This window comes from Lutra lutra, chromosome 8 (genome assembly GCF_902655055.1).
Source record: "Lutra lutra chromosome 8, mLutLut1.2, whole genome shotgun sequence".
In the NCBI taxonomy this organism is placed as follows: domain Eukaryota; kingdom Metazoa; phylum Chordata; class Mammalia; order Carnivora; family Mustelidae; genus Lutra; species Lutra lutra.
In genome coordinates this window covers 81,083,104-81,105,207 of record NC_062285.1, presented here as the reverse complement: position 1 = coordinate 81,105,207, position 22,104 = coordinate 81,083,104, and the positions used below count along the sequence as shown (strand labels likewise).

The 22,104-nt window shown below is 36.6% G+C and overlaps 1 protein-coding gene across 3 annotated transcripts in view; it reads right to left on the bottom strand.

The window, feature by feature from the left end:
• SLCO1A2 (solute carrier organic anion transporter family member 1A2) overlaps nt 1-7,821 on the bottom strand; it is a 57,607-nt gene extending 49,786 nt beyond the window's left edge. The window contains exons 1-3 of one of the 3 annotated variants that reach the window (XM_047743088.1): nt 7,700-7,821; nt 7,470-7,591; nt 1,860-2,001 (exon numbers count right to left, since the gene is read on the bottom strand). In XM_047743088.1, coding sequence (XP_047599044.1) covers nt 1,860-2,001; nt 7,470-7,529 — 202 coding nt within the window. In that variant the 5' untranslated portion in view covers nt 7,530-7,591; nt 7,700-7,821. The remainder of the gene's footprint in view (nt 1-1,859; nt 2,002-7,469; nt 7,592-7,699) is intronic. The other 2 variants (XM_047743087.1, XM_047743086.1) reach the window with 2 other exon arrangements.
• Nucleotides 7,822-22,104: the final 14,283 nt, after the last annotated feature.

Below are 22,104 nucleotides of genomic sequence, written 5' to 3'. Positions count from 1 at the left end.
CTGACCTTTGTTTTGTTTTGTTTTTTTTACTTTTATTTATTTATTTGACAGAGAGAGAGAGATCACAAGTAGGCAGAGAGACAGGCAGGAGGTGGGGGAAGCAGGCTCCCTGCTGAGCAGAGAGCCCGATGCAAGGCTTGATCCCAGGACCCTGAGATCATGACCTGAGCCGAAGGCAGAGGCTCAACCCACTGAGCCACCCAGGTGCCCCTGACCTTTGTTTTAAATAGCTGCTCTTAACCTGTGGTGTATAAACAAACTCCAAGGAGTCCATGAATAGAAATCAGGGGTTCCATTAACTTGAGTGAGAAAAAAAGTTATGTCTTTTATTTTCACTGTTTTAATTAAAATTAATATTAGCATTTTCTTTGATAGTGAGAGTAGGTATAAACTATGTAGCATTAACAGTACTTAAGATTTTGTCACAGATTGTCACCAATAGAAGTTATAGATATTTGCTTATGATACTACAGTTGTTGCAGATACCTCAAAATATCAACCCTACTTATTACTTAAAAAATTAGTGTAGATATTATATTTAGTATATTAGTAAGCACAAATATTACTATATGACAGTCATTTTAATATTTTGATGACTTTACTCAAAGCTTTTTTTTACTTTTATAATTTTTATTTTATGCAAATTCCATAGCAAGCACACAAGGCTAACCATAGTCCATTTCTCACCCCTGACCATTTCTCCAGGCTCCTATCTTAATAAATTCCACATAAGCTTTGTGAGTCAATAATATTGGGCTGAATGTTACTCCCCGGACAAATTACTATGTTATCTCGCCCTTAAGCTTCTTCTATTGAAATTCCCTTCACACACATCCTTGTTTCTTCACCTAGAAAGCTTTTTACTTATCTTTCAACATCTTCCCCAAGTAAGGCTGTGTCCCTGATGTGTGTTCTTATAGGACTTTGCACCTACCTATACCACCAAACTTACTGCATTCAATTAAAATTATTATTGTACATCAATGCCATCCCTTAGATTGTGAGCTGGGTCCAGGCTGGACTGTATAAAGAGTTATATCTTTTCTCCATCCCCAGGATCCAGCACATGAGTGGTACAGAGTTGTGTCTGGGGGAGGGAGACAAGATCAAGCATCACCTGTTTCAGTTTTCCCTCTCCTCAAACCCAATTTTTCTTCCAGATATTGATTAAGTATATTAAAGATAACTTGCACCTTGAAGGAAGTAGAAGCTACTCTAAAACTGTGAAAGAAAGGCGTTCATAGTTCTACGCAGCTTTGTTTACAGGAGAAGTCTTTTTCTTCCTCATTCTTCCTGTGTCTTCACATCTTCCCAGTCCTCCACAAAAAGCAGACAGTAAGAATAGATTCTATTCTTTCCTAGAGTCTGTTTCTGAAATAAATTCAGGGAGATAGAAAAACAGTTTCTTTTTCCTTCTGCACTTAGAAAGAAGAATTGTTAACTTCCCAGAAACAGCAGAAGAAAAATATTCATGTTTTCCTCTAGAAAACAGATTCCTTTGTTTTCCATGATGTGTATCTTCTAAATAGGAAGATGGAGCTTTTAAAAATTATCAAATGATAGATTAGATACAAAAATTCTTCTAGTATGCTACTCATACTAGATAACCAATAACTATTACAGTAAAAATTCCGATGGTGAGATATGTGGCAATATTTGATTATTATTTGGGGGATAATATTTAAACTAATTGTTTCTATGAATATTCCAAAGTTAGCAAGGCTATTCATTCCTTTTGGAAAACATGTTACTCAGTTAGATTAGATGTCCTAAGATTGCAAGTAAGGAGAATAAAATTCAAAGTAGCTTTATAGATAAAATAAAATATAAAAAGAAGTAACGCAAAAATAATTCATTACCAATCTCAAAGCTCCCATTAATAAATCCGACTAGAGATGTAGGGATGTTGAATTGTCTCTCTATTTGTGTGAGCATGGAATTCATATAAGATCCAGAGAGTGTTTTGGATACAAATGCACATGTTATTGCCAGAAGAAACATCTATGGAGAAAAAAATGTGAGAAAACACAGGAAAAGTTTATTTTTGATCATGTATGTTTATATTTGCCACCTGTTGACAAAATATCTTCTACCATAAGACTGATTGTCTCTAAGATAAGTAACTCTTGAATATGCAAGAAACTTTTAATGTGGTCCATTCTTCTGGTCTTTTATGCCATGTTATCTCTTTGAAAACTCAAAGTGGGACTGAATTTTGTAGGTAGTTGTAGCCTCATTATTTTATAGGCACATCTTGTATATACACAGAGACAGCCATTCTAAATAAGATATAGCTAATGGTTTTAAATAGATCTTCAGCACAATAATGCTATCTGTGGTACAAAGAAGACATATACGATAAGAAAAAAAGGAACATGGCATTACACGAAGACATTATTTCTATAGCAAATTTGCTCAGGCTCTCTCCAAAATAATAGGTAAGTCATGCAACATTAGATTGCTGCTCACTCCCAGTTTAATTATTTAAAACCATGTTATTTTTGTTATAATATATTTACATATATTATAATAAAGTAATTACAAGCCATTATAAAAATATTTCTAAACTGACCAGGTATTTGCTATAAGAAAAGAATATGAATACAATAAATTTCCATGCATTGAATTACATTTCCTGTATACTGATATAGTTTCAAAGGACAGTCAGCTTGATGGGATCCATTAAAAAAACCAAGGACAACTTAACAAATAAAACCATTGTAATCACCAAAAGCTAGTATGGTCTCACTAAAAACATGGAAAAGTAAAAATTTTGGTAGTTTTATTAAATTAGAAATAAACAGACTTAAATTTCAGTAGAGGATTTGACAAAGGAGTCTTAAATACTGGGTAATAGTATAGTTAGGTAGATTAAGCACTGCTTCAACACCAACAAATTAGTGATGAATAGATTTAGGTCATCTTGAGTGGTGGTTTCCAACCCTATGCCATAGACTTTTTCCTTGGTCCCACTTAAATACGTTTCCTGATGACATTTCCATCCTGGGAGACTGTTCAGTCTATGCTCTAGCCAGCATACTCAAATCCCTAAAATCCTCACCCCTCCACCTGCCACATTCCCATTCTTGAACCAACCCCACAATTTATATTGCACCTGTACAGACCCTTCAAAATTATTAACAATCTTTTCTATTTCTCAGTCTTCAACCCAGTCAGGAGCTTTCCATGACCAGCAAATGATCTCTGCAACAGTCATCATCAAACTTAACTCCATCTCTTCCTCTCTAATTCCCCTCCTGCCTTTGAAGGATAGGTGTCCCTTTTCCATTACAATAAAATCCCTCTACCCATGCTTTTTGAATCCATTCTTACCATTTGAGATTATGATTTATCAGTAAATACTCTCTCCTCTATTTCCAACCTCATACCCTTTACTGCCTCTCTCCCCACTATAAATATATCTAAGATATTTCTGTCTTTAAAAAAATATTTTTTTTTCCTTAATCCCTGATAGTTGCTACTCCAGCTAACACCAGGCTATTTGGAAGAATAATGTAGGTTTATTGCCTAGACTCTAACCTTCCATTCACCCTTTAGTTCCCTACTGTCTTCTCCTGAAGCTACTCCATGAAGGGTCAAAAACAACTTCTTAGTTTCCATGTTCAATAGATACTTCTCAGTCCTCAACTAACCTGTTGTCTCTGAATGATTTGACCCCACTAATCACTCTTTTCTTCCTGAAATTCCCTACCCCCGTGTATACCTAAATGTCCACCTACCTTCTAGACTCTTTCTATTCAGTCTTCTCTTTGGCCAGCCCCTTCAGGATTTGTCTTATACTTTCTAATCTTTGTGCTATATGTGCTCTCCCTAAGAAATCTCACTTATTCCCATAGCTTTCCCTATCACCCATATGCTGAAATCTCTCAAATGTACACAGTTTAGCTGAGATAATTGCCAGCATTCCTTAGTTGCCTCTAGTCTTGTCCATACCTACACTCCCTCCACTTGCCACCACCACTAATTTGGAGCTTAGTAAATATCTGTCAAATGAATTAATAAAATGCATAACTAGCATGTGATTTCACTTCTTAAAATGTTTTAGTGATTTCCCATAAACAAAAATCTCTACTTTTTTAGATGACAAAAAATGTCTCATCTATATCTCAGGATCATCTCCTGCTGCTTGTTCCTGGACATAATGTACTACTTACAGCTTCTTCTCCTCCTTCTTCTCCTCCTCCTCCTCCTCCTCCTCCTCCTCCTCCTCCTCCTCCTCCTCCTCCTCCTCCTCCTCCTCCTTCTTCTTCTTTCTTCTTCTTCTTCTTCTTCTTCTTCTTCTTCTTCTTCTTCTTCTTCTTCTTCTTCTTTCTTCTTCTTCTTCTTCTTCTTCTTCTTCTTCTTCTTCTTCTTCTTCTTCTTCTTCTTCTTCTTCTTCTTCTTCTTCTTCTTCTTTTTTCTTTTCAGTTTTCCAAGATTCATTGTTTATGCACCACACCCACTGCTCCATGCAATATGTGCCCTCCTTAATACCCACAACCGGGCTCACCCAACCCCCCACCTTCTCCCCTCCAAAACCCTTAGTGTGTTTCTCAGTGTTCACAGTCTCTCATGGTTTGTCTCCCGCTCCAATTTCCCCCAACTCACTTCTCTCCCTCTCCCAATGTCCTTTGTGTTATTCCTTATGCTCCACAAGTCAGTGAAACCATATGATAATTGACTCTCTCTGCTTGACTTATTCCACTCAGCATAGTCTCCTCAGTTCTGTTTACTTACAGTTTCTTAATTCACCATGCCATTTCATGTCTCAAGAGCCTTTTACAGGATGGTATTCCACTTTCTTCCCCTTATGCATCTGATAAATGTATACTCTATTTCAACTATCAACTCTATCATCATTTCTATTGTGGAGCCTTCCTCGTCTCTCTCCTCCCCAGGCAGCCTTGACTCATTACCTACCTGCTGTATACTGTCTCTATTGTAGCTCTTATCATAATGCACGTTATGTATGTGCTTGGATGCCTATAACCTCCTCCCTCACTATACTGTGAATAATTCAAATATAGGATTCATATATTATTTACCTTTGTATCTTTGGTGTCTAGTAAATACTTAAAGACTAGTAGGCCCTCAAATACAAGTTTGCTGAATGAATGACAGAATAACTATTCAACATCCTGAAGAAGTGGTCAGAGCTGAAAGTAGGTTGAATATAAGATGAAATATAATAGAATTAAATAAATACTCCTAAGCTGAGTTGGCTATACCAATTCATTTGGAGAAATCTGAATAGAAATTTATGTGAAAAAGACCTGGGGGATTTAAATAGCAAGCTCAGTATGAGTCAAACCTGTTACTTGGCTGAGAAGATAATATGGCTTTATCTCTAGTTATTTATTCTTTTATAGTAAATGTCATTTGTAGAAACCAACTTCACAGTATAAATCTTTGCAGAGCACATGACTGAGAATAAAAAATTTCATATGATTTTATAACTCAGGGTTTTATATTTAAAAGTAAGGTCTACCAAATAATATGTGAATCATATTTGGGAGAATAATTTTTTTTTTTACACTTTAAGGAAGGAAACTAGGTGAATCATAACCCCATTGTTTTTTCCTAAAACACCTAGATGGGTAGCCGAAACAGTTTGGTTCTATTCACAAAGTGAAAGCAACTAGTGGCTATTCTGACTCATATCTGGTGCAAAATAACCTCTATATTTATGTAGCTAGTCTTACTAGCATTTAATAGTACTGCCCGGAGTTCGAAGTAAACTTATTTTGAGTACAGTCGTACAGTCTTCTGATGCTTTCTAAAGAATTTTGTTTAATATGCATATTTCTAAGTTCAGAGAAGCAAAAAAAAAAAAAATCTATTAGGCATTTGGAATCCAATTTTACATGATAAACTTGTCCTCTCAATATTTTTCCATAACATGAACATCAATATCTAATCTTGCCAAACTCCAAAGTAAGCAAATATTAAATTAAGAGCAATTGTTTATAAATAACACCTGACTTGACTTTTTTTTAATTTAAATTCAATTAGCCAACATATAGTAGTACATCATTAGTTTCAGATGTAGTATTCAATAATTCATTAGTTGCATATAACACCCAGTGCTCATTACCACATGTGCCCTCCTTACTGCCTATCATCCGGTTACCCCATCCCCCCACCCGCCCCCGCTTCAGTAGCCCTTAGTTTGTTTTCCAGAGTTAAGAGTCTCTCATGGCTTGTCTCCCTCTCTGATTTCTTCCCATTCAGTTTTCCTTCCCTTACCTTATGATCCTCTTCACTATTTCTTTTATTCCACATATGAGTGAAATCATGTAATAATTGTCTTTCTTTGATTGACTTACTTGACTTTTATACTATTATAAAATGCTATTAATTTTTCTTCCAAGTTTTTATTTAAATTCCAGTTAGTTAACATATAATGTTATCAATAATAATAGCTAATATGTATTGAATGTTTACAATATTCTAGTCATTTTTCCAAGTTTGTAAAGGGGAAAAAATCCTATGAAATAGGAGTATTGTTGTTAACTATTTCAACTAAAAAAGCTGAAGCACACAGAGGTTAAGTAACTTGTCCAAGGTCACATGGCAATTATACAGTTGAACCTTGGTATGAACACAGGGAGCCTACACCTAGATCCTTATTTTTAACCACTCAATTTTAGACAAAAGACAAGAGAATTTGGGGACAATTTAAGAGGAATTTTTAAAATAATTAATATGACATTTTAGCCAAAAGTAGTTTTCTAGTTCTAGATCATAATTCTCTAATTTTATGTGTGTAGATTTTCCCTACATGTGTGTGAAGAGAAAACAAACTTTGATAGGGAGAATATTGGTGGCAGTTTTAGTCTGGAAGCCACTTGCTGGCACTAGCTGAAGAATCCAGACAAATTCCCTCGGTTTAAAAACAAATTCAAATTTTCTTTGAAGGCAAATGGCTTTGAAGCTATACAAAAAGAACTTGCTCTGAAATAGGCAAGAATACCAGAAATGGCTAACAAAATGGGCATTATTCTTACAAAGAATGATTGATATGTTGCCAAAGCTTGAAGTAAACATTTGTTTTACTGGGTCGTTTTGAAGTAATCATTGCATGCAGATCAACAAAGCATTTCTGCCCAGGGAACCATTTTCTAGGAGAGACCCCTATACTCCTATAGACTAGAAACTCCATAGGGTGAGCATTAAAATGGCCTTTTGATACAGCACATTAAATCCTGGTGTAATATATTATGTGCCTGAAAACTTTAAGATCTTATCTTCCATTTAAGTTCCTCAAAATCATTTCTGATTAAATTGCCTGAATTGATAGCCCTCTTTAACCCTTAGTTTAAAACCAACCTCAGCAAAGCAAGAAATTATCTATATATCAACTAATGTGACATTAACATTAAATCACTTCATGTGAGCAACTTTATAAGCTCTAGGTTAAAAAAAAAAAAGGTACATATACATATATCCACACACACACAAGTCCATACCTTCAACTTGGAAAGACATCTTATTCTATGGGTTTCATTTCTTTTCTCAATTTCTGCCATGTTGCTCTTCTGAGTATTCCAAGGCCTTTAGGTTTTAAATCTTGATATTTCTTAGTTCTATCCTTTTAAGAAGACAAAAATCTATTAATGACAATATCATAAATCGTCATTCTTTTGAGGGAAACATGGAATCTGAGTAACAATCAGAATCCATTGTATTACAAAAATACCTGAGAAGCTTTGATTCAGATCTAGAAGAAAATAATGACGTTAGAGAAGATTTAGTTGCTAATTTTCTATTGAGAAAGTTACATTAAATAACTTTAGTTACTCTTTAGTGAGATTAAAGATATTAGAATAATTTGCTATGGTCCCCTTGCAAAATAATGACCACGTGATTAAAGCAAAGCTTCTCATTTCTTTAGCCAAACAAATAGAACCAAAGTGAGCTTTTTGGACTTACATGAAAATGCTGCTTTTAAGTATACAAAGACTTTGATTTGTGTTTGTGCTAAAAATCTGCTTCAGCAAGCCTACCAAGGCTCAAAAATCTCTATTTGGCCAGGTTCCCTCTTCAAGTTCTTTGCGTTCCAAGACTTCCCTGGAGTCTCAGGAAGGGAAATGTTTTCTGGGGCACTGCTGATTCAAGGAAACCTGGGGAGATATGGAATTTTAATCATGGAAATAGCCTAAGTAAAAATAACAAATAATTCTATGATCTGGAAAAGAACCCTACAGTTCCAAGTTAGAATGTGAGGTTTAGAAGAAGACCAAACATGTAAGTGCCTACACACGTAATAAATACAGATATATGTATATTTACACACATATATATTAGTCACACATTTTTATATGTAAAACAAGATGTTAAACTCTATGAAATTCTACTAACCCCTTGCAAAGATTTTGTCTGCTTGTGTCTTGAAACTAGGACATTATTTTGCACCAAAATCAAAGTGTTTCATTCTGACAGTATTTATTCTACTAAATCTACTTCAAGTTGCCAGAATGATACCTTAGTAGTATCCCCAGCATTAATATATTAAAATGCTCTGAACACTATCCATTTAACAGCTGATCCTCAGTGACACTAATTTATAAAACCTAATTGCTTTCCCTCTATACATTTGCTGAATCCCACTTCCCTACATTCATTAAGGCAACAGCCACTGAACAATTATGTATGAGCTTAGTTCTCTTTACTCATCCTCTTACAGACATAACAAACATTTCTTGAAAGTCAGCTACGTACCAACCATAGGGCTAAGCACAAGCTTTTAGCACTGAACAAGAAAGTAAGCTGTCTTATAGACAATATAAACAATATAAAGGTGTAAGCCACTGTGGAAAGCACTTGGACCCAGATCCCAAGGAACTTATATTTTTATTCAAAGAGGTAAAATTTTTAAATAAAACACATTAGAATACAACTGAACAGTATATGACCAAATACAAATTGTCTGGTACCTACATGGTGAAAACTTCATATGTGAAAATTATTAAAGACAGTTTTGGTAAACTGAATAGCTTACAAATAAACTCATGCTGAAATCTCCCCCATAAAATGCCAAACCACCTTAATTATAGAGTAAGCACATGGCACTAATTTTGGAAAAACCAATAGATGAGGTTAATTTTTCAAAAGAATGGGAACTGCTAGTCTTCAGTCCTCATTTGTAATATATCTGCTTTTATCAGAAACCTCTCAGTGTCCTCATTTCTTCCTTCTCAGGATTTATTTATTTATTTTTTTAATATTTTATTTATTTATTTGACAGACAGAGATCACAAGTAGGCAGAGAGGCAGGCAGAGAGAGAGGAGGAAGCAGGCTCCCTGCTGAGCAGAGAGCCCGATGCGGGGCTCGATCCCAGAACCCTGGGATCATGACCTGAGCCGAAGGCAGAGGCTTTAACCCACTTAGCCACCCAGGCGCCCCTCCTTCTCAAGATTTAGAATCCAGTCTTGCTCTTCTCTTTTTTTCCCTTCTGTTTTCCTTGCCAATATCTGAGCTCAATTATGGTCATCCAATCAAACAATAAGAGAGGGAGAAAACCCATTCCTCTTCCAGGTCAAAGTTAGCTTCACTCTTTTTAGTGGCTAAAGTCATGACTATTCTAAATGCTTATTTTTCCTATGCGGTGGCTACAGGACATAGAAGATGGAGATAGTAACACAGAAAATCCCACAAACAGGAATTCTCTAGATCCTTCTCTGCATGATGATACTATGTACCCATCTTGAGCAGTTTTTATCACCATGACTCAAATATGTGTTCAAATTGTGCTTATTGTCTTGAGAGAAATTTTATAAACAGTTGTCTTGACTGGGGTAAGAGGTAGTGTTTGAAGCTAAGCACTTGAAGAAGTTAAATGTGATTGAATTAACACTAAGGATACCCTAAAACATTTCAGCTTTTCAGACACATTTTAAAAATTTTAATGGAGGAAAATAAATAAATGAATCAATTAAATTTATTTTCCTTATTTTAAAAAAATTCATGAAACCCAATAGTTAATGTCACAATTACTGTTGAGTACTTTGGCTCCAAATCAGGGAATGCACGCGTTGTTTCTTCATACCCTCGTGGCCCTGCCAGTGCCAGCCATGTGAACAAACCCCTTTTGTTAGCACAGTGTTGTTTGTATGGTGACTTCTGCTCCTGGGACTGCAATGTCACCAACAAATCTCTATCAATCATCACTGTTAATGAAAACAACTTGCTCAAGTTTTATTAAGTGGAGAAACATTTTCCTTCTCTAACTCCTTCTCAGCATTCAAAAGGGGTCAAGTAATTCTTTAGTATGCATTCTTGCACAGATGTGTTTGAGTTTCTTGCATGTTTACTCATCGGAACCCTACTGGGGTTCATTGTTTTTTAGCTGTGGTGAAAGCACATTATGGAATTGTTAACTAAATGCATATTTGGGGTCATTGGACCTCTAGAGCTTTTCATCTTGCATGACTGAAACTCTATAACCATTGAAAAGCAACACCAGGTTTTTGGCACCCCTGGGTTGTCAGGCTTTAGTGATATGTCTCAATCACAGAAGAATATAATGTTTTACAAAATAAATGGTCTGTTTGTGATTTTTCCCCAGTGTTAAGTATCTAGACTAGACATAGTTTTTTATTACTATAGAAATAGTTTTTATTACTATAAGTCACTTGGAGGAAATACATATGTTTAATTTTACATTATTCTATATTATTGAATAAAAATAAAGGCTTTCCTTTATTATGGCAAAACTAGGGAAGAAGAAGACTTATCATCCTTCCCTTGGATGGATGTTTAAAAAAAGAGAGGGCTGGACCAAAAAAAATAAAATCTTAAGAAAGTTGTTCATTTCCAGAACCTTCAAATCTCTCCTATCTCTGTAAGAAAAGAACAGCCTCTTGGCGGTATCCAGCTGAAATAATTTCAACCAATACCAAATCAACTAAGTGCAAGTAAGGCATGCGTAGAAGCAACAATAACTTTTTGTGTGATGACTTCCAAATATTTTTCTTCTATTAGTTAATTTTTATCTGAAATCAAAAAACAAGATAATGGATTCTGCAACTCAACCTTACAAATATGATGTGGGAAACAGAGGCAGAGGAAAATCATAAATTTCCTTACCTACTGACAAGACCTTGAAGCAAGCAGAGTGGCTCTTCTATAGGGACTCAACTGCCCTCACCTTGAGGCTTTGCTAAGGGCAAAAGGATAATCCTAGCCTTACTGACCCCTACCCCCAACTAGGATCCTGTAAGTCTACTTTAACAATTCCTTTATGTCACGGCCAGTGCGACAAATCGACCAGGAACGTGAGGGTAAGAGGATGAAGAAAAGAACTCGAGAAGCAGAGAGATGGGGGCAGGAGGAGCACTGAGGGGGATGTCCAACAGTGCTAAGTTTATTCAAAGCATTAAAGCCATATATATAGTGATATTACCATAAGAAAAGCAATACATCTGTGTCTAGTTAAACAACCACGAGTTCCCATAATAAGTTTCACAATTAACTATAAGCAGACCTCGTGACACCAAATGGCTGATACCAGTACAAGTGTTCTGTATTGATAAAGCAAACCTGAAAGTAATTTATGGCTGTACTAGGGCAGCAAGGACCAGCCACGAACTTATGACCCCAACCAAATTGTTCTCATCTGTTTAGCAAGCGTGTGGGAAGTCACATAGGCGAGTGCACAACACATAGCACAGACCCTTTCTCAGTACTACTCAACTTTTCCCGTCCTAAACCTTTTGTTAGGTTATTCGGACTTTAAAGGAGGCACAAGTCAGGGCCTGGTTTGGTCCTCATCTCAAGCCTTATTGCGGCCTCCCACACTTTTAGGAAACTTTATCTCTAAACCTCCAAGTGTGGAGGCCAAGAAAAACAAGGCTGTACCCACCTCGAGTCTAGCCAAATTTCCAGAGATAAATAACTCAGTTCCTTAAGCCCTGATGTCACCCTCCCCTCCATAAACAAAACTGAAGGAGGCTGAGGTAGAAGGAAAAGTAAACAAAGTTAAATTTCTTCCAAACCCAGATCTCACTAACAAGGATGCTTGATAGCAAGAATGTGACATTCCACCAGGAAACTCCCAATTGTCTTCATGCTAGTGCCTCATTAAAGGGAAAATGGCCTTGGCTTGATAGTAACCAGGCCTTCAATATCCTGTCTTCTTTACCCTGATAGCCCTTCTGAACACCCGCTTTGTCCTCACCCACCACCGAGTCCGCCTCTACTCTGCTTTTAAAAACTCTGACTGTGGTCTGGTTCAGGGTCCAAGTCCCTACTCTGCTGCATCGGGTATACTTGGGCCCAAGCTTAAGCATGTCACCTCAGGGTCCAAGTCCCTACTCCACTGTGTTGGGTATACTTGGGCCCAGGCTTAAGCTTGTCAAATAAACCCTCGTGTGATTGCATCAGTGCTTGGCTCCTGGGTGGTCTCTCAGACACAAAAACTCGGGCATAACACCAAGATAGTGTCAACAATCATTCCCAAGCATATGACCCACTGATATACATCTAAAGGGTCTCACAAGAAGATTTTTATTACTGGTAATAAATAACCTTTCTTCCAAACAATAGCTAGCCCCTCAAGGTCCTGGACACCTTGCTTCCAAAATTCCTTAGAGACTTATGCCATTCCTAACCCCCTCCCAACTTACAAGTATATCCCTGGGGCAGCACCTCTTCCTGCCCACAGGTCCTGTCCCCATGCTTTAATAAACCACCTTTTTGCACCAAAGATGTCTTAAGAATTCTTTCTTAGCGGTTGGCTCCAGACCTTGCCCCACTGAACCTCACCTAGATCCCAGAACTTCATCAAATATAGGCATTATTGTACTTCTTGCATTCAGAGGAGGGACCAGGAATGTATAACTCCAGGCGAAAGTAGAGGAGAAACTTAAATGAGTCCTAGACTCATATATTGATTACACCATGCAAAGGAAAGGATGGAAGACACAAAAACACAAACACAAAAACCTCCAACAGCAATCCAGCAATATGAACACCCACCTGTTACTTTGGATAACATACTGTCTAACTCTGGATAACAGACCGAGATGTGGAAAAGTAACCCTGAAACCTGACTTCTAAATCTTTTGGGGAACTGATTATAAATATCATCAGTGTTATATCCCATGCCAAGTCAACCTAGAGAATGATTAGGTAAAGCCATTGTTTTCGACACTTGCAATTTTTAAAAAAGATTGATTTATTTTGGAGAGAGAGCACAAAAACATGGGCAGGGGCAAGGGTGTGGGCACAGAGAGAGAATGTCAAGCAGACTCTCTGCTGAACTACTGAGTTCAGGGCCTCCCCCAGCTTGATCTCACAACCCTGAGATCATAACCCTGAGATCATGATCTGAGCCAAAACAAAGAGTAGGAGTCTCAACCAACGGAATCATTTGGGTGCCCCTTCCACACTTGCAATTTAAACTCTTTCCTTTCTTCAGATTATTATCCCAATTCTTTTCTTCTTTTTGTCTGTATAAACCTAATTTTTGGATACAAAAACATGTTCTTTCATTTAATTCTGGCATGTAGATACTGAGTTGCTCCTTTTCCTCACAGAGATAAGATTTTATTTATTTATTTATTTTAGATTTTATTTATTTATTTGACAGACAGAGATCCCAAGTAGGCAGAGAGGCAGGCAGAGAGAGAGGAGGAAGCAGGCTCCCTGCTGAGCAGAGAGCCCTATGTAGGACTTGATCCCAGGACCCTGGGATCATGACCTGAGCAGAAGGCAGAGGCTTAACCCACTGAGCCACCCAGGCGCCCAAGATTTTATGTTTTTAAAGCTCCCCAAATAACAGAAAATCCTTTAAAATGTTTCCATTTTCCCCCAACCCATTGATTTATGTATTTGTTCATTCACATTAATGGAGGGCACTAGATAGAGTAAAAATGTCAGAACTTGAACCCCAGTTAGTGAATTCTAGTGAGTTGTTTAAACTCTTTGAGCCTGTTTTTCCTTGCCTAAGATGTGGGATAGCTATGTGTTTATGCCTACCTTGCAAGACTGTTAATGAAGATTGAGTTATAAAATTTACATAATGCCCCTTGTGGGGTTGTTGGAATGAAATAGTTACTGCATAAATGGCAATGATTATTATTCATTCATTCCCCAAATATTTATGAAGTCTCTACTGCATTCCAACCACAATACTTGGTGCTAGAGATACAAAGATGAATAACATATGTGCTCGCTCATAAGGTATTGGGAGAGATAGACGATTAAATGGTAATCATAGCTAGCTAATGCCATTATGCAGACAATTTGAGCTAAGTGCTGAAAAGAGGCAATTAATGAAAACTTTTTATTTGGATATTCATTTAGAATACTGTTTGAATACAGCACAACAGTTTAAGTATTTGGGCTGTGAATCAAAGCACAGAGGGTTTGAAAGGTTGTTGTTAAACTAGCTGTGTGATATTGTACAAGTCACCTTAATCTATCCACATGATGAAGAGAGTCTCTATGTTTCGTATCAGTCAAGGTCCAGACAGGAAAACAGAACTCGTGACAGGTAGTTCAATAAAAGAATTTAATGTGGAAAATCAGATATAAAAGTGTCAGAAGAGTTTAAAAGTCAAACTGGGGGGGGGGGCGCCTGGGTGGCTCAGTGGGTTAAAGCCTCTGCTTTTGGCTCAGGTCATGATCCCAGGGTCCTGGGATCGAGCCCTGCATCGGGCTCTCTGCTCAGTGGGGAGCCTGCTTTCCTTCCTCTCTCTCTGCCTGCCTCTCTGCCTACTTGTGATTTCTGTCTGTCAAATAAATTAAAAAATAAAAAGTCAAACTGTGTGTGGGGGGGCTCCTGGGTGGCTCAGTGGGTTAAGGCCTCTGCCTTCGGCTCAGGTCATGATCCTGGTGTCTTGGAATTGAGTCCCGCATCGGGCTCTCTGTTCCGCAGGGAGCCTGCTTCCTCCTCTCTCTCTGCCTGCCTCTCTGCCTGCTTCTGATCTCTGTCTGCCGGGTAAATAAATAAAATCTTAAAAAAAAAAAAGTCAAACTGGGGAGATGATGGGCAATCAAGAGATTTATACCAGTAGGAAGTCACTCCCACACCTAAGGCTGAATCAAAAAGGGAAAAGGCCTGAGCTGTAGGAGCAGGGGTTCTCAAGGATACACAGCCCTGGCCAGAAGCACCACCTACAGAGGAAGGATATGCCCTGGCCAGAAGCACCACCTACAGAGGAAGGATATGCCCAGGCTTTTCTTCTCTTTACAGTCCCATCAAAAGTTCATAAATAACAGAAGTCAAACCAATGAATCACTGAAGTAGTAATTAGTAAAAGTTTACTGTACATACACCAAAAAAAGAAAGTTAGAAAAACTAGGAGCACTCAAATCAAAACATGGAATGAGGTTCAGAAGGATATTATTATAAAATATATAGTAAGAAAACAGTGACAATTTCATTTTTGGAGCAGTTGGTCAAAATATTAGAATTTTCTTAAATGATAGTGAATTGGTCAGTGGTTATTTCATATTAACTTTGGGAAAGAGTTTAAGTTTTCCTTACAATTTCCAGAAGCATAAGCAAGAAATGACCCACATCCAGTTAGTCTTGCCAAAATAAGCTAAGTTAAGCTTTGTTTGTACAAGTAAACTGGTATTGTCTGCTCCAGGAATTTCCAAGGCTGATCTTATTTGTTTCAATTTTAACAACTCCAGTCTTACACCAATACCTGGCATTCACAACCTAACTTGAAATCAGTTGCAAGAGAACCTGGGAAATTTCAATTTTAGAAGGCAGTGTCTTGAGATGCAGGGAGGATCAGAAGATAAGAGGCAGAAAAACAAATAACCAATTCAACCACAATCAGCTGCAGTAGAATTAAGATAATATGTAATAAATGTGTAGCAGGCTGTTAGCACACAATCAGCATTCAGTGAAGGATAGCTATTTGTATTACTGGATAATATACCTTCAATCATTAATGCTTTAAATTCTTAGTAATAGACTCAGATTTAACAGAGTCGCACAATTGGCCCGCTCTTGGCATTACATATACAGACATTGCAATCTCTTTGTGATACCCAATAAAACATAAGGCTTTGCACCAAATGAACTGATTTTCTCTTAACTCATACATTAATCAATTACTTTTACATCATGTAAACACAGTTGTGGTCATCAAATCTTCATATAGCCAGGCATATCCAGCTTTCTAATTCAAGTTATATGGGGAGAAAATGGCCAAAGAAATCTGAGCTACATAGTCTGAGTTACCATGAGTGCTTTGTTAGACTGCTTCAACAAGCAAGTTTTTATAGGATATTAAAGTCAGAAGTAAAATCTTTCCATGGTGGAAGAAGAAAAAGGGAAAAAAGTAACATTATTATTCCTTATTCTTACTATTTCCTTTTATGCAGATCGAATTCCATTGGTATGGCATGCCTTTCCTCTCTTTGTAACCTCACTTACCCCATGTGAGACAGCTGATCAGATCCAATGACTTACCTGGGGAAGTTTATGTATCTGGTGGTCAACTGTAAGGAAGCCTGCTTGCCAATAGAAGTAAGCCACATTCCCTCATATCAGCTTGTTAAGTACTGAAAGTGATATTTTGGACTCTCTGTGTTATACTTCTCTGTCTTATTTTTCAGTGGACTCACAATTAGGATGAGGGGAAAGCTGGTATTAATTTATTTATTGGACACTCTTAAAGGCCCTGATACGCAAGGAAAGCATGAAAAAGCAAATTTTCTTAAAGGGCTATAACCAGATTGGAAAAACATAAGATCTATTATAGTATATACAGTGTGATACCATTTTTTAAAAAACTATAATTAAAGATAATAATAAAACTATAAATATTATATACTACTTTCTACATGGTAGGCATTATTCTAAAAGATTTATGGATGTCAATCAGTTTGATTCTCATAAAACTCTATGATGTCAATGTTATCCTAACCTTAAAGATGTGGAATTAACATACAGAGAGGTCAAGTAAATGTGTGCAAGGACACACAGCTTGTAAGTGTCAGAGCCAGTATTGAGACCCATGCACTCTGGCCTTAGAGACTTTTTTTTTTTAAAGATTTTATTAATGTGTGTGTGTGTGTGAGAGAGAGAGAGAGGGTGAGAGAGAGAGAGAGAGCATGAACAGGGGGAAGGAGTTGAAGGAAAAGCAGACTCCCTGCTGAGCAGGGAGCCCAGTGTGGGACTAGAACCCTGGAATCATAACCTGAACTAAAGGCAGATGTTTAACCAACTGAGCCATGCAGGCATCCTGACTTTAGCGGCTATTAACCATTACCCTAATCTGCCTCACCACCATGGTCTGTGGGGTGTGTGTTGTGTGTGCAGGGGTTCACTGTTGTATTTTTTAGATAAAATACTGAAAGACCAAAACCAGAATCTTGACAGTGGTTATCTCTTAATGGGATTATCATTGATTTTGTTTTGTCTTTCCTTTGGAAATTTCTGTGCTGTTTTCCACAAGAATGGTTATACCCTTTTTATTAAAAAACAAACAAACAAACAAACAAACAAACCAACCACAAGGAAAAGAATGTCTTTCATTGGAATTGATTTTTTTAAGGTAATATGAGCACAGCACATTTCTAGTCCATGTTAATGTTCTTTTCTTAACTACTTCTGTTTTTCTTCTTGCTTCTCTATTTTGCTTTCACTAAGAACTTTTGTGTGTCTCCTTTTTTCTCCCTTCTCTTTGATTACTTGGGCTTAATTTGGCTAAACAGCTGAAAGCATCTGTGATTTCCCAGACTGGAATCACTGAAAGAGCTGGAAGGCACCTGGGGTCATTATGCAGAACTTCCTACTGGATGTGGTTACAGACCATGAAGGTATCCATTCCAGCCTTTACTCTGGGGATTAGTAAATAAAACAATTGTTTAAGTTATACAACTTGAGCCCTAAAAACATGTCAAGCAAGCAGTTTGGGGACTAGTGTTAATCATATGATAAGGCACATGACTGGCCTCTCCTTCAGGTCACCCTTCAGCTGAATTTGTCCGCATTAACAGCTTGGATCATTAGACAATTTTAAATTATCTTTATTCGTGGTCATATGCTGTTTTATTTATACCTCTAATGGGCCACTAAATAAAGACAGGAAGCTTGAAGAGCACTGCTGTTAAAATATAACCTAATGGGGAGCATTAAAAAATAATAATGTTATAGATTTCCCTCAAGATTATCATCATTGGATCAGTAAGTTTCATTCATCTAATCAAAATTTTTACCTACTACCTTATTTTATAGTACTATTGTTCTTAAACCAATTTTTGGAGAATAATAATAGATGGAAAATTAAATCTAGATGGTCTTTTTCATACTCAGAGAAATATCTGCAAATAAAACATAACAACCATTCTTTATTTCCTCAGTTTGAAAAAAAATTCATTCTAAAACTAAGCTTACTGATTTTAAAAAACTTTTTTAAACATTCTAAGTATAAAAATTTCTAACATCATAATATCAGCTTTTTAAATTTTAACGCCTTAACATGTATAATAGTTAAACACCAACCTACATTTTCATATATGATTCCTTATAGCCGAATGCAACAAATTTTTTAATCTGTTTCTTAGCAGGTCATACATTTTCTCACAACACTAATTTAAAATGAGGAAGTGCATACCTGTGTTAAATAAAATGATATATATGAGAAGAAATTAGTTTTCATACTATTATTACCAAATATCATAGTTAAGTTAGGTTAATAATTGCCTATAAACACTTAGGTAGAATCATCTGCTTTTAAATAAACTGTTTTTTAGTTTATAAGAAAATTGAAAAGATTGTACATTACCATGAAGGAGAATAAGAATCTCTCGTATAAGCCTAGAGAGACTGGCAAACACTGGTCCAGCCAAGTTCTCATTGGCAAATATGTATATACGATGTATGTATGCATGCAAAACACTTAGCAAAGCACTTTAACACACAAATCATTTTGACTAAAATCTAAAATATCAGAAGTCCATGATTCTTATACATAACGTATCTTAATAGTTGGCCTGCTGACCTCTCTTTCAACCTATTCCGATGGGAAACACTCCCCACCAGAAATGAATTGCATTAAAGCAGAGCTTTTATGAAGAGTTTCATTTGTTGGATCTGCTCCTTTAAGCAGCAGTATTGTTTTAGCAATGTTTATTTTGTATAACATCAAACATAGGGAAAATTTGCAAGAATATACAGTATTTCCATATGCGCTATTTTTTGTAATCAAGTTTTTATTTAAATTCTAGTTAAAATATCATGTAATATTTGTTCAAAATTTCTATATCTCTTTACTCAGATTCACCAGTTACATTTTGCATCATTTTCCTCCTCATTCCTTCCCTTTTCCTCCCCTCCCCCTTCTCTCTTGTTCTCTTTGTGTATACATATTTCCCTCTCTGCTTGGAAGCCACTTGAATACTTTGGAGATACTGTGGTCCTTTGTAACTAAATATTTCTGTGTGTATTTCCTAAAAACAAGGATATTCTTTTATATAATCAAAACACAATTATTGAAGCCTGAGAATTTAACATTGGTTAAATATTCTTATCTAATCCATGGATTATATTCAAATTGTGTTAATTGTTTTAATAATGTCATATAGCTTTTCTAAGTTTTTGGTTTGTTTGTTTCTTTGTTTTTAAAGATTTTCTTTATTCATTTGAGAGAGAGAGCAAAAGTGGTGTCGAGGAGGAAGAAGAGAGGAAAGAGAGATGGGGAGGGGGAAAGGAGAAGGAGAGGGACAAGCAGACTCCCTGCTGACTGGGGAACCCCATACAGGGCTTGATCCCAGGACCCTGAGATCATGACCTCAGGTGAAGTCAGATGCTTAAATGACTGAGACACCCAGGCACCCCTAGCTTTTCTATTTTAGATCCAGGATTTAATCCAGCACCATACACTGTGTTTCATTATCATATCTTAGTTTATTTTGATCAGGAACAGTTACTTACCCTTTTTTTCTTTTTTTTTTTCCTTTTCTTCTTAGTGTTTCTTGACCTTAAAAGTTTTTTGAGTGTAAGTTAGTTGTTTTGCAAAATATCTCTCAATATGAGTTTGTCTGATGTTTCTTCATGATAAGTTTTAGCTACTCATTTTGGATAGGAATACTACTGAAGTGATATGTCCTCAGGGTTTGAGACACATGACGTCAGTTTGTTCAGTTGTGCAAATGCTAGCTTTGATCACGTGAAAGTATATCTGCCAGTTTTCTTTCTGTACAGTTATTATTTTCCCTGTGTAATTCATAAGTAACTTCTATGTTTCCAAAATATTCTTTAATAGTGGTAGGGAGAATTATAACAGACTCCCTGTGTCTGCTGAATGCAAGGAGAATGTGTTTGTCTTGGACTCAATACAGAAGTTAAACTTCTACCAAAAAAAAAAAAGGAAAATGCAAAAAAAAAAAAAGTAGAAAATAAGAGAAATAGCAAAAATATAAAAACATAGAAAAACAACAACATAAAGTAGTATAATAAAGACTTAGAAACTTAGTGAAAAAAAATTAAAAATGGTCATTGTGGAGGTTAAAACAAAAAGCAGAATGGAAGTGAGTAAAATTTATTAGACCAATTGCTAAACTGAGTCAGACTAGATGATATGATTTTATAGAAGATCATAAATATTTTTGTGTAATTTGTGCCAGAAATATTCAATAAGAAGAAAAAGAGGGAGATAAATAGAAGTATGTGTTCATCTAGAATTTGGAATTGACGAATTTAACTTGGCAATGGGTTAAGGCAGTAAAGGAATCTAAGAGGCCAGTAAGTATAGAATTAAATTATGGACCATGAAGTCAATTTTTTAAAATTTATTTATTTATTTATTTCAGACAGAGAGAGCTAGTGAGAGAACATGGTTTGTTTGGGGGAGCAGGGGCAGAGGGAGACGCAGACTCCCTGCTGAGCAAGGAGCCCAACATCGGGTTCCATGCTAGGACCCTAAAATCATGACTTGAGCCAAACGCAGAAGCTTAAATGGCGGAACCATCCAGGCACCCCCATGATGTCAAATTTGAATGCAGAAGGAAAGGAAGAATGAAGGAAGTGGCAGATAGAAACCACAGGGAGAGTCATGTTGTGAGTAATGTGAGAGAGATGAAAAGCTGATTAACTGAAAAGGTTAGAGAGTTGAATAAATAAAACACTGTCAAAGAAAAACTATCCAGATGCACTTCCTGGTACAAGATGTCAGATGAGGAGTAGTTTTTTGAAGTAACAGCATCACAGGACAACCAGACAGGTGTGCTGTTGATCTAAGAGTGGAAAGAAAGTGAAATGGAAGATTCCTCAGAAAAGCAATGCCAAGGTTTGAATAATTGATACACAAGGATGTGAAATGTGCCCAGGTTAAGTAAAAAAAATTCTCAAATGCATCAAATAAGTTTTCAAATGCATTGTTTCTCAAAATTTTGATATGATTTGTAATTAGTTTATATTAAGATTGTGGGTTCTTCTGACATGGAAAAAAAATTTCTCCTGGGGGCAGCTGGGTGGCTCAGTTAAGCATCCAATTCTTGATTTCAGGTGAGGTCATGATCTTAGGGTTGTAAGATCAAGCTCTGTGTGTGGGCCTGCATTCAGCACAGAGTCTGCTTGAGATCCTCTCCCTCTGCCCTTCCCCCACCCCCTCCACTCGGGTGCTCTCTCTCTCTCTCTCTCAAATAAATAAATGAATGAAATCTTAAAAAAAAAAAACTATCCTGACCAACATTTTAAAACAATATCTATTTTCCCCTTTCCTTCCCTGATACAACCCTTACATATAAAGTCTTATCAAGGTTTAATATTTGGTAGGGGTTAAGCTAGGATGCTTCTGTAAAGTCTCTTAGAAACTTAGAAAAGTGACAGTCCACATTAAGTGAAATAGAAATTCCAGAACATCCATGGGAAATGGTAGGAGAAGGGGGTCAAAAAGCTCAGAGAAGCAAACATCCTAAAGTAGATGTCACATAAAGCCCCAAACCCTATCAGTCATCTGTGTTCCTCAGGAGAGACTCCAAAGCATACTCCATTTGTCCAAGCCATATACATGCATTGGTGAGCATTTTTTTTTTTTTTAAGAAATTCAGGGATGACTACCCTCTATAGGCCAGGGATAACATTAAGTTGCTATTAAAGAATAGAGCTCTCCGAGAGCAAAGAGGATGATAAA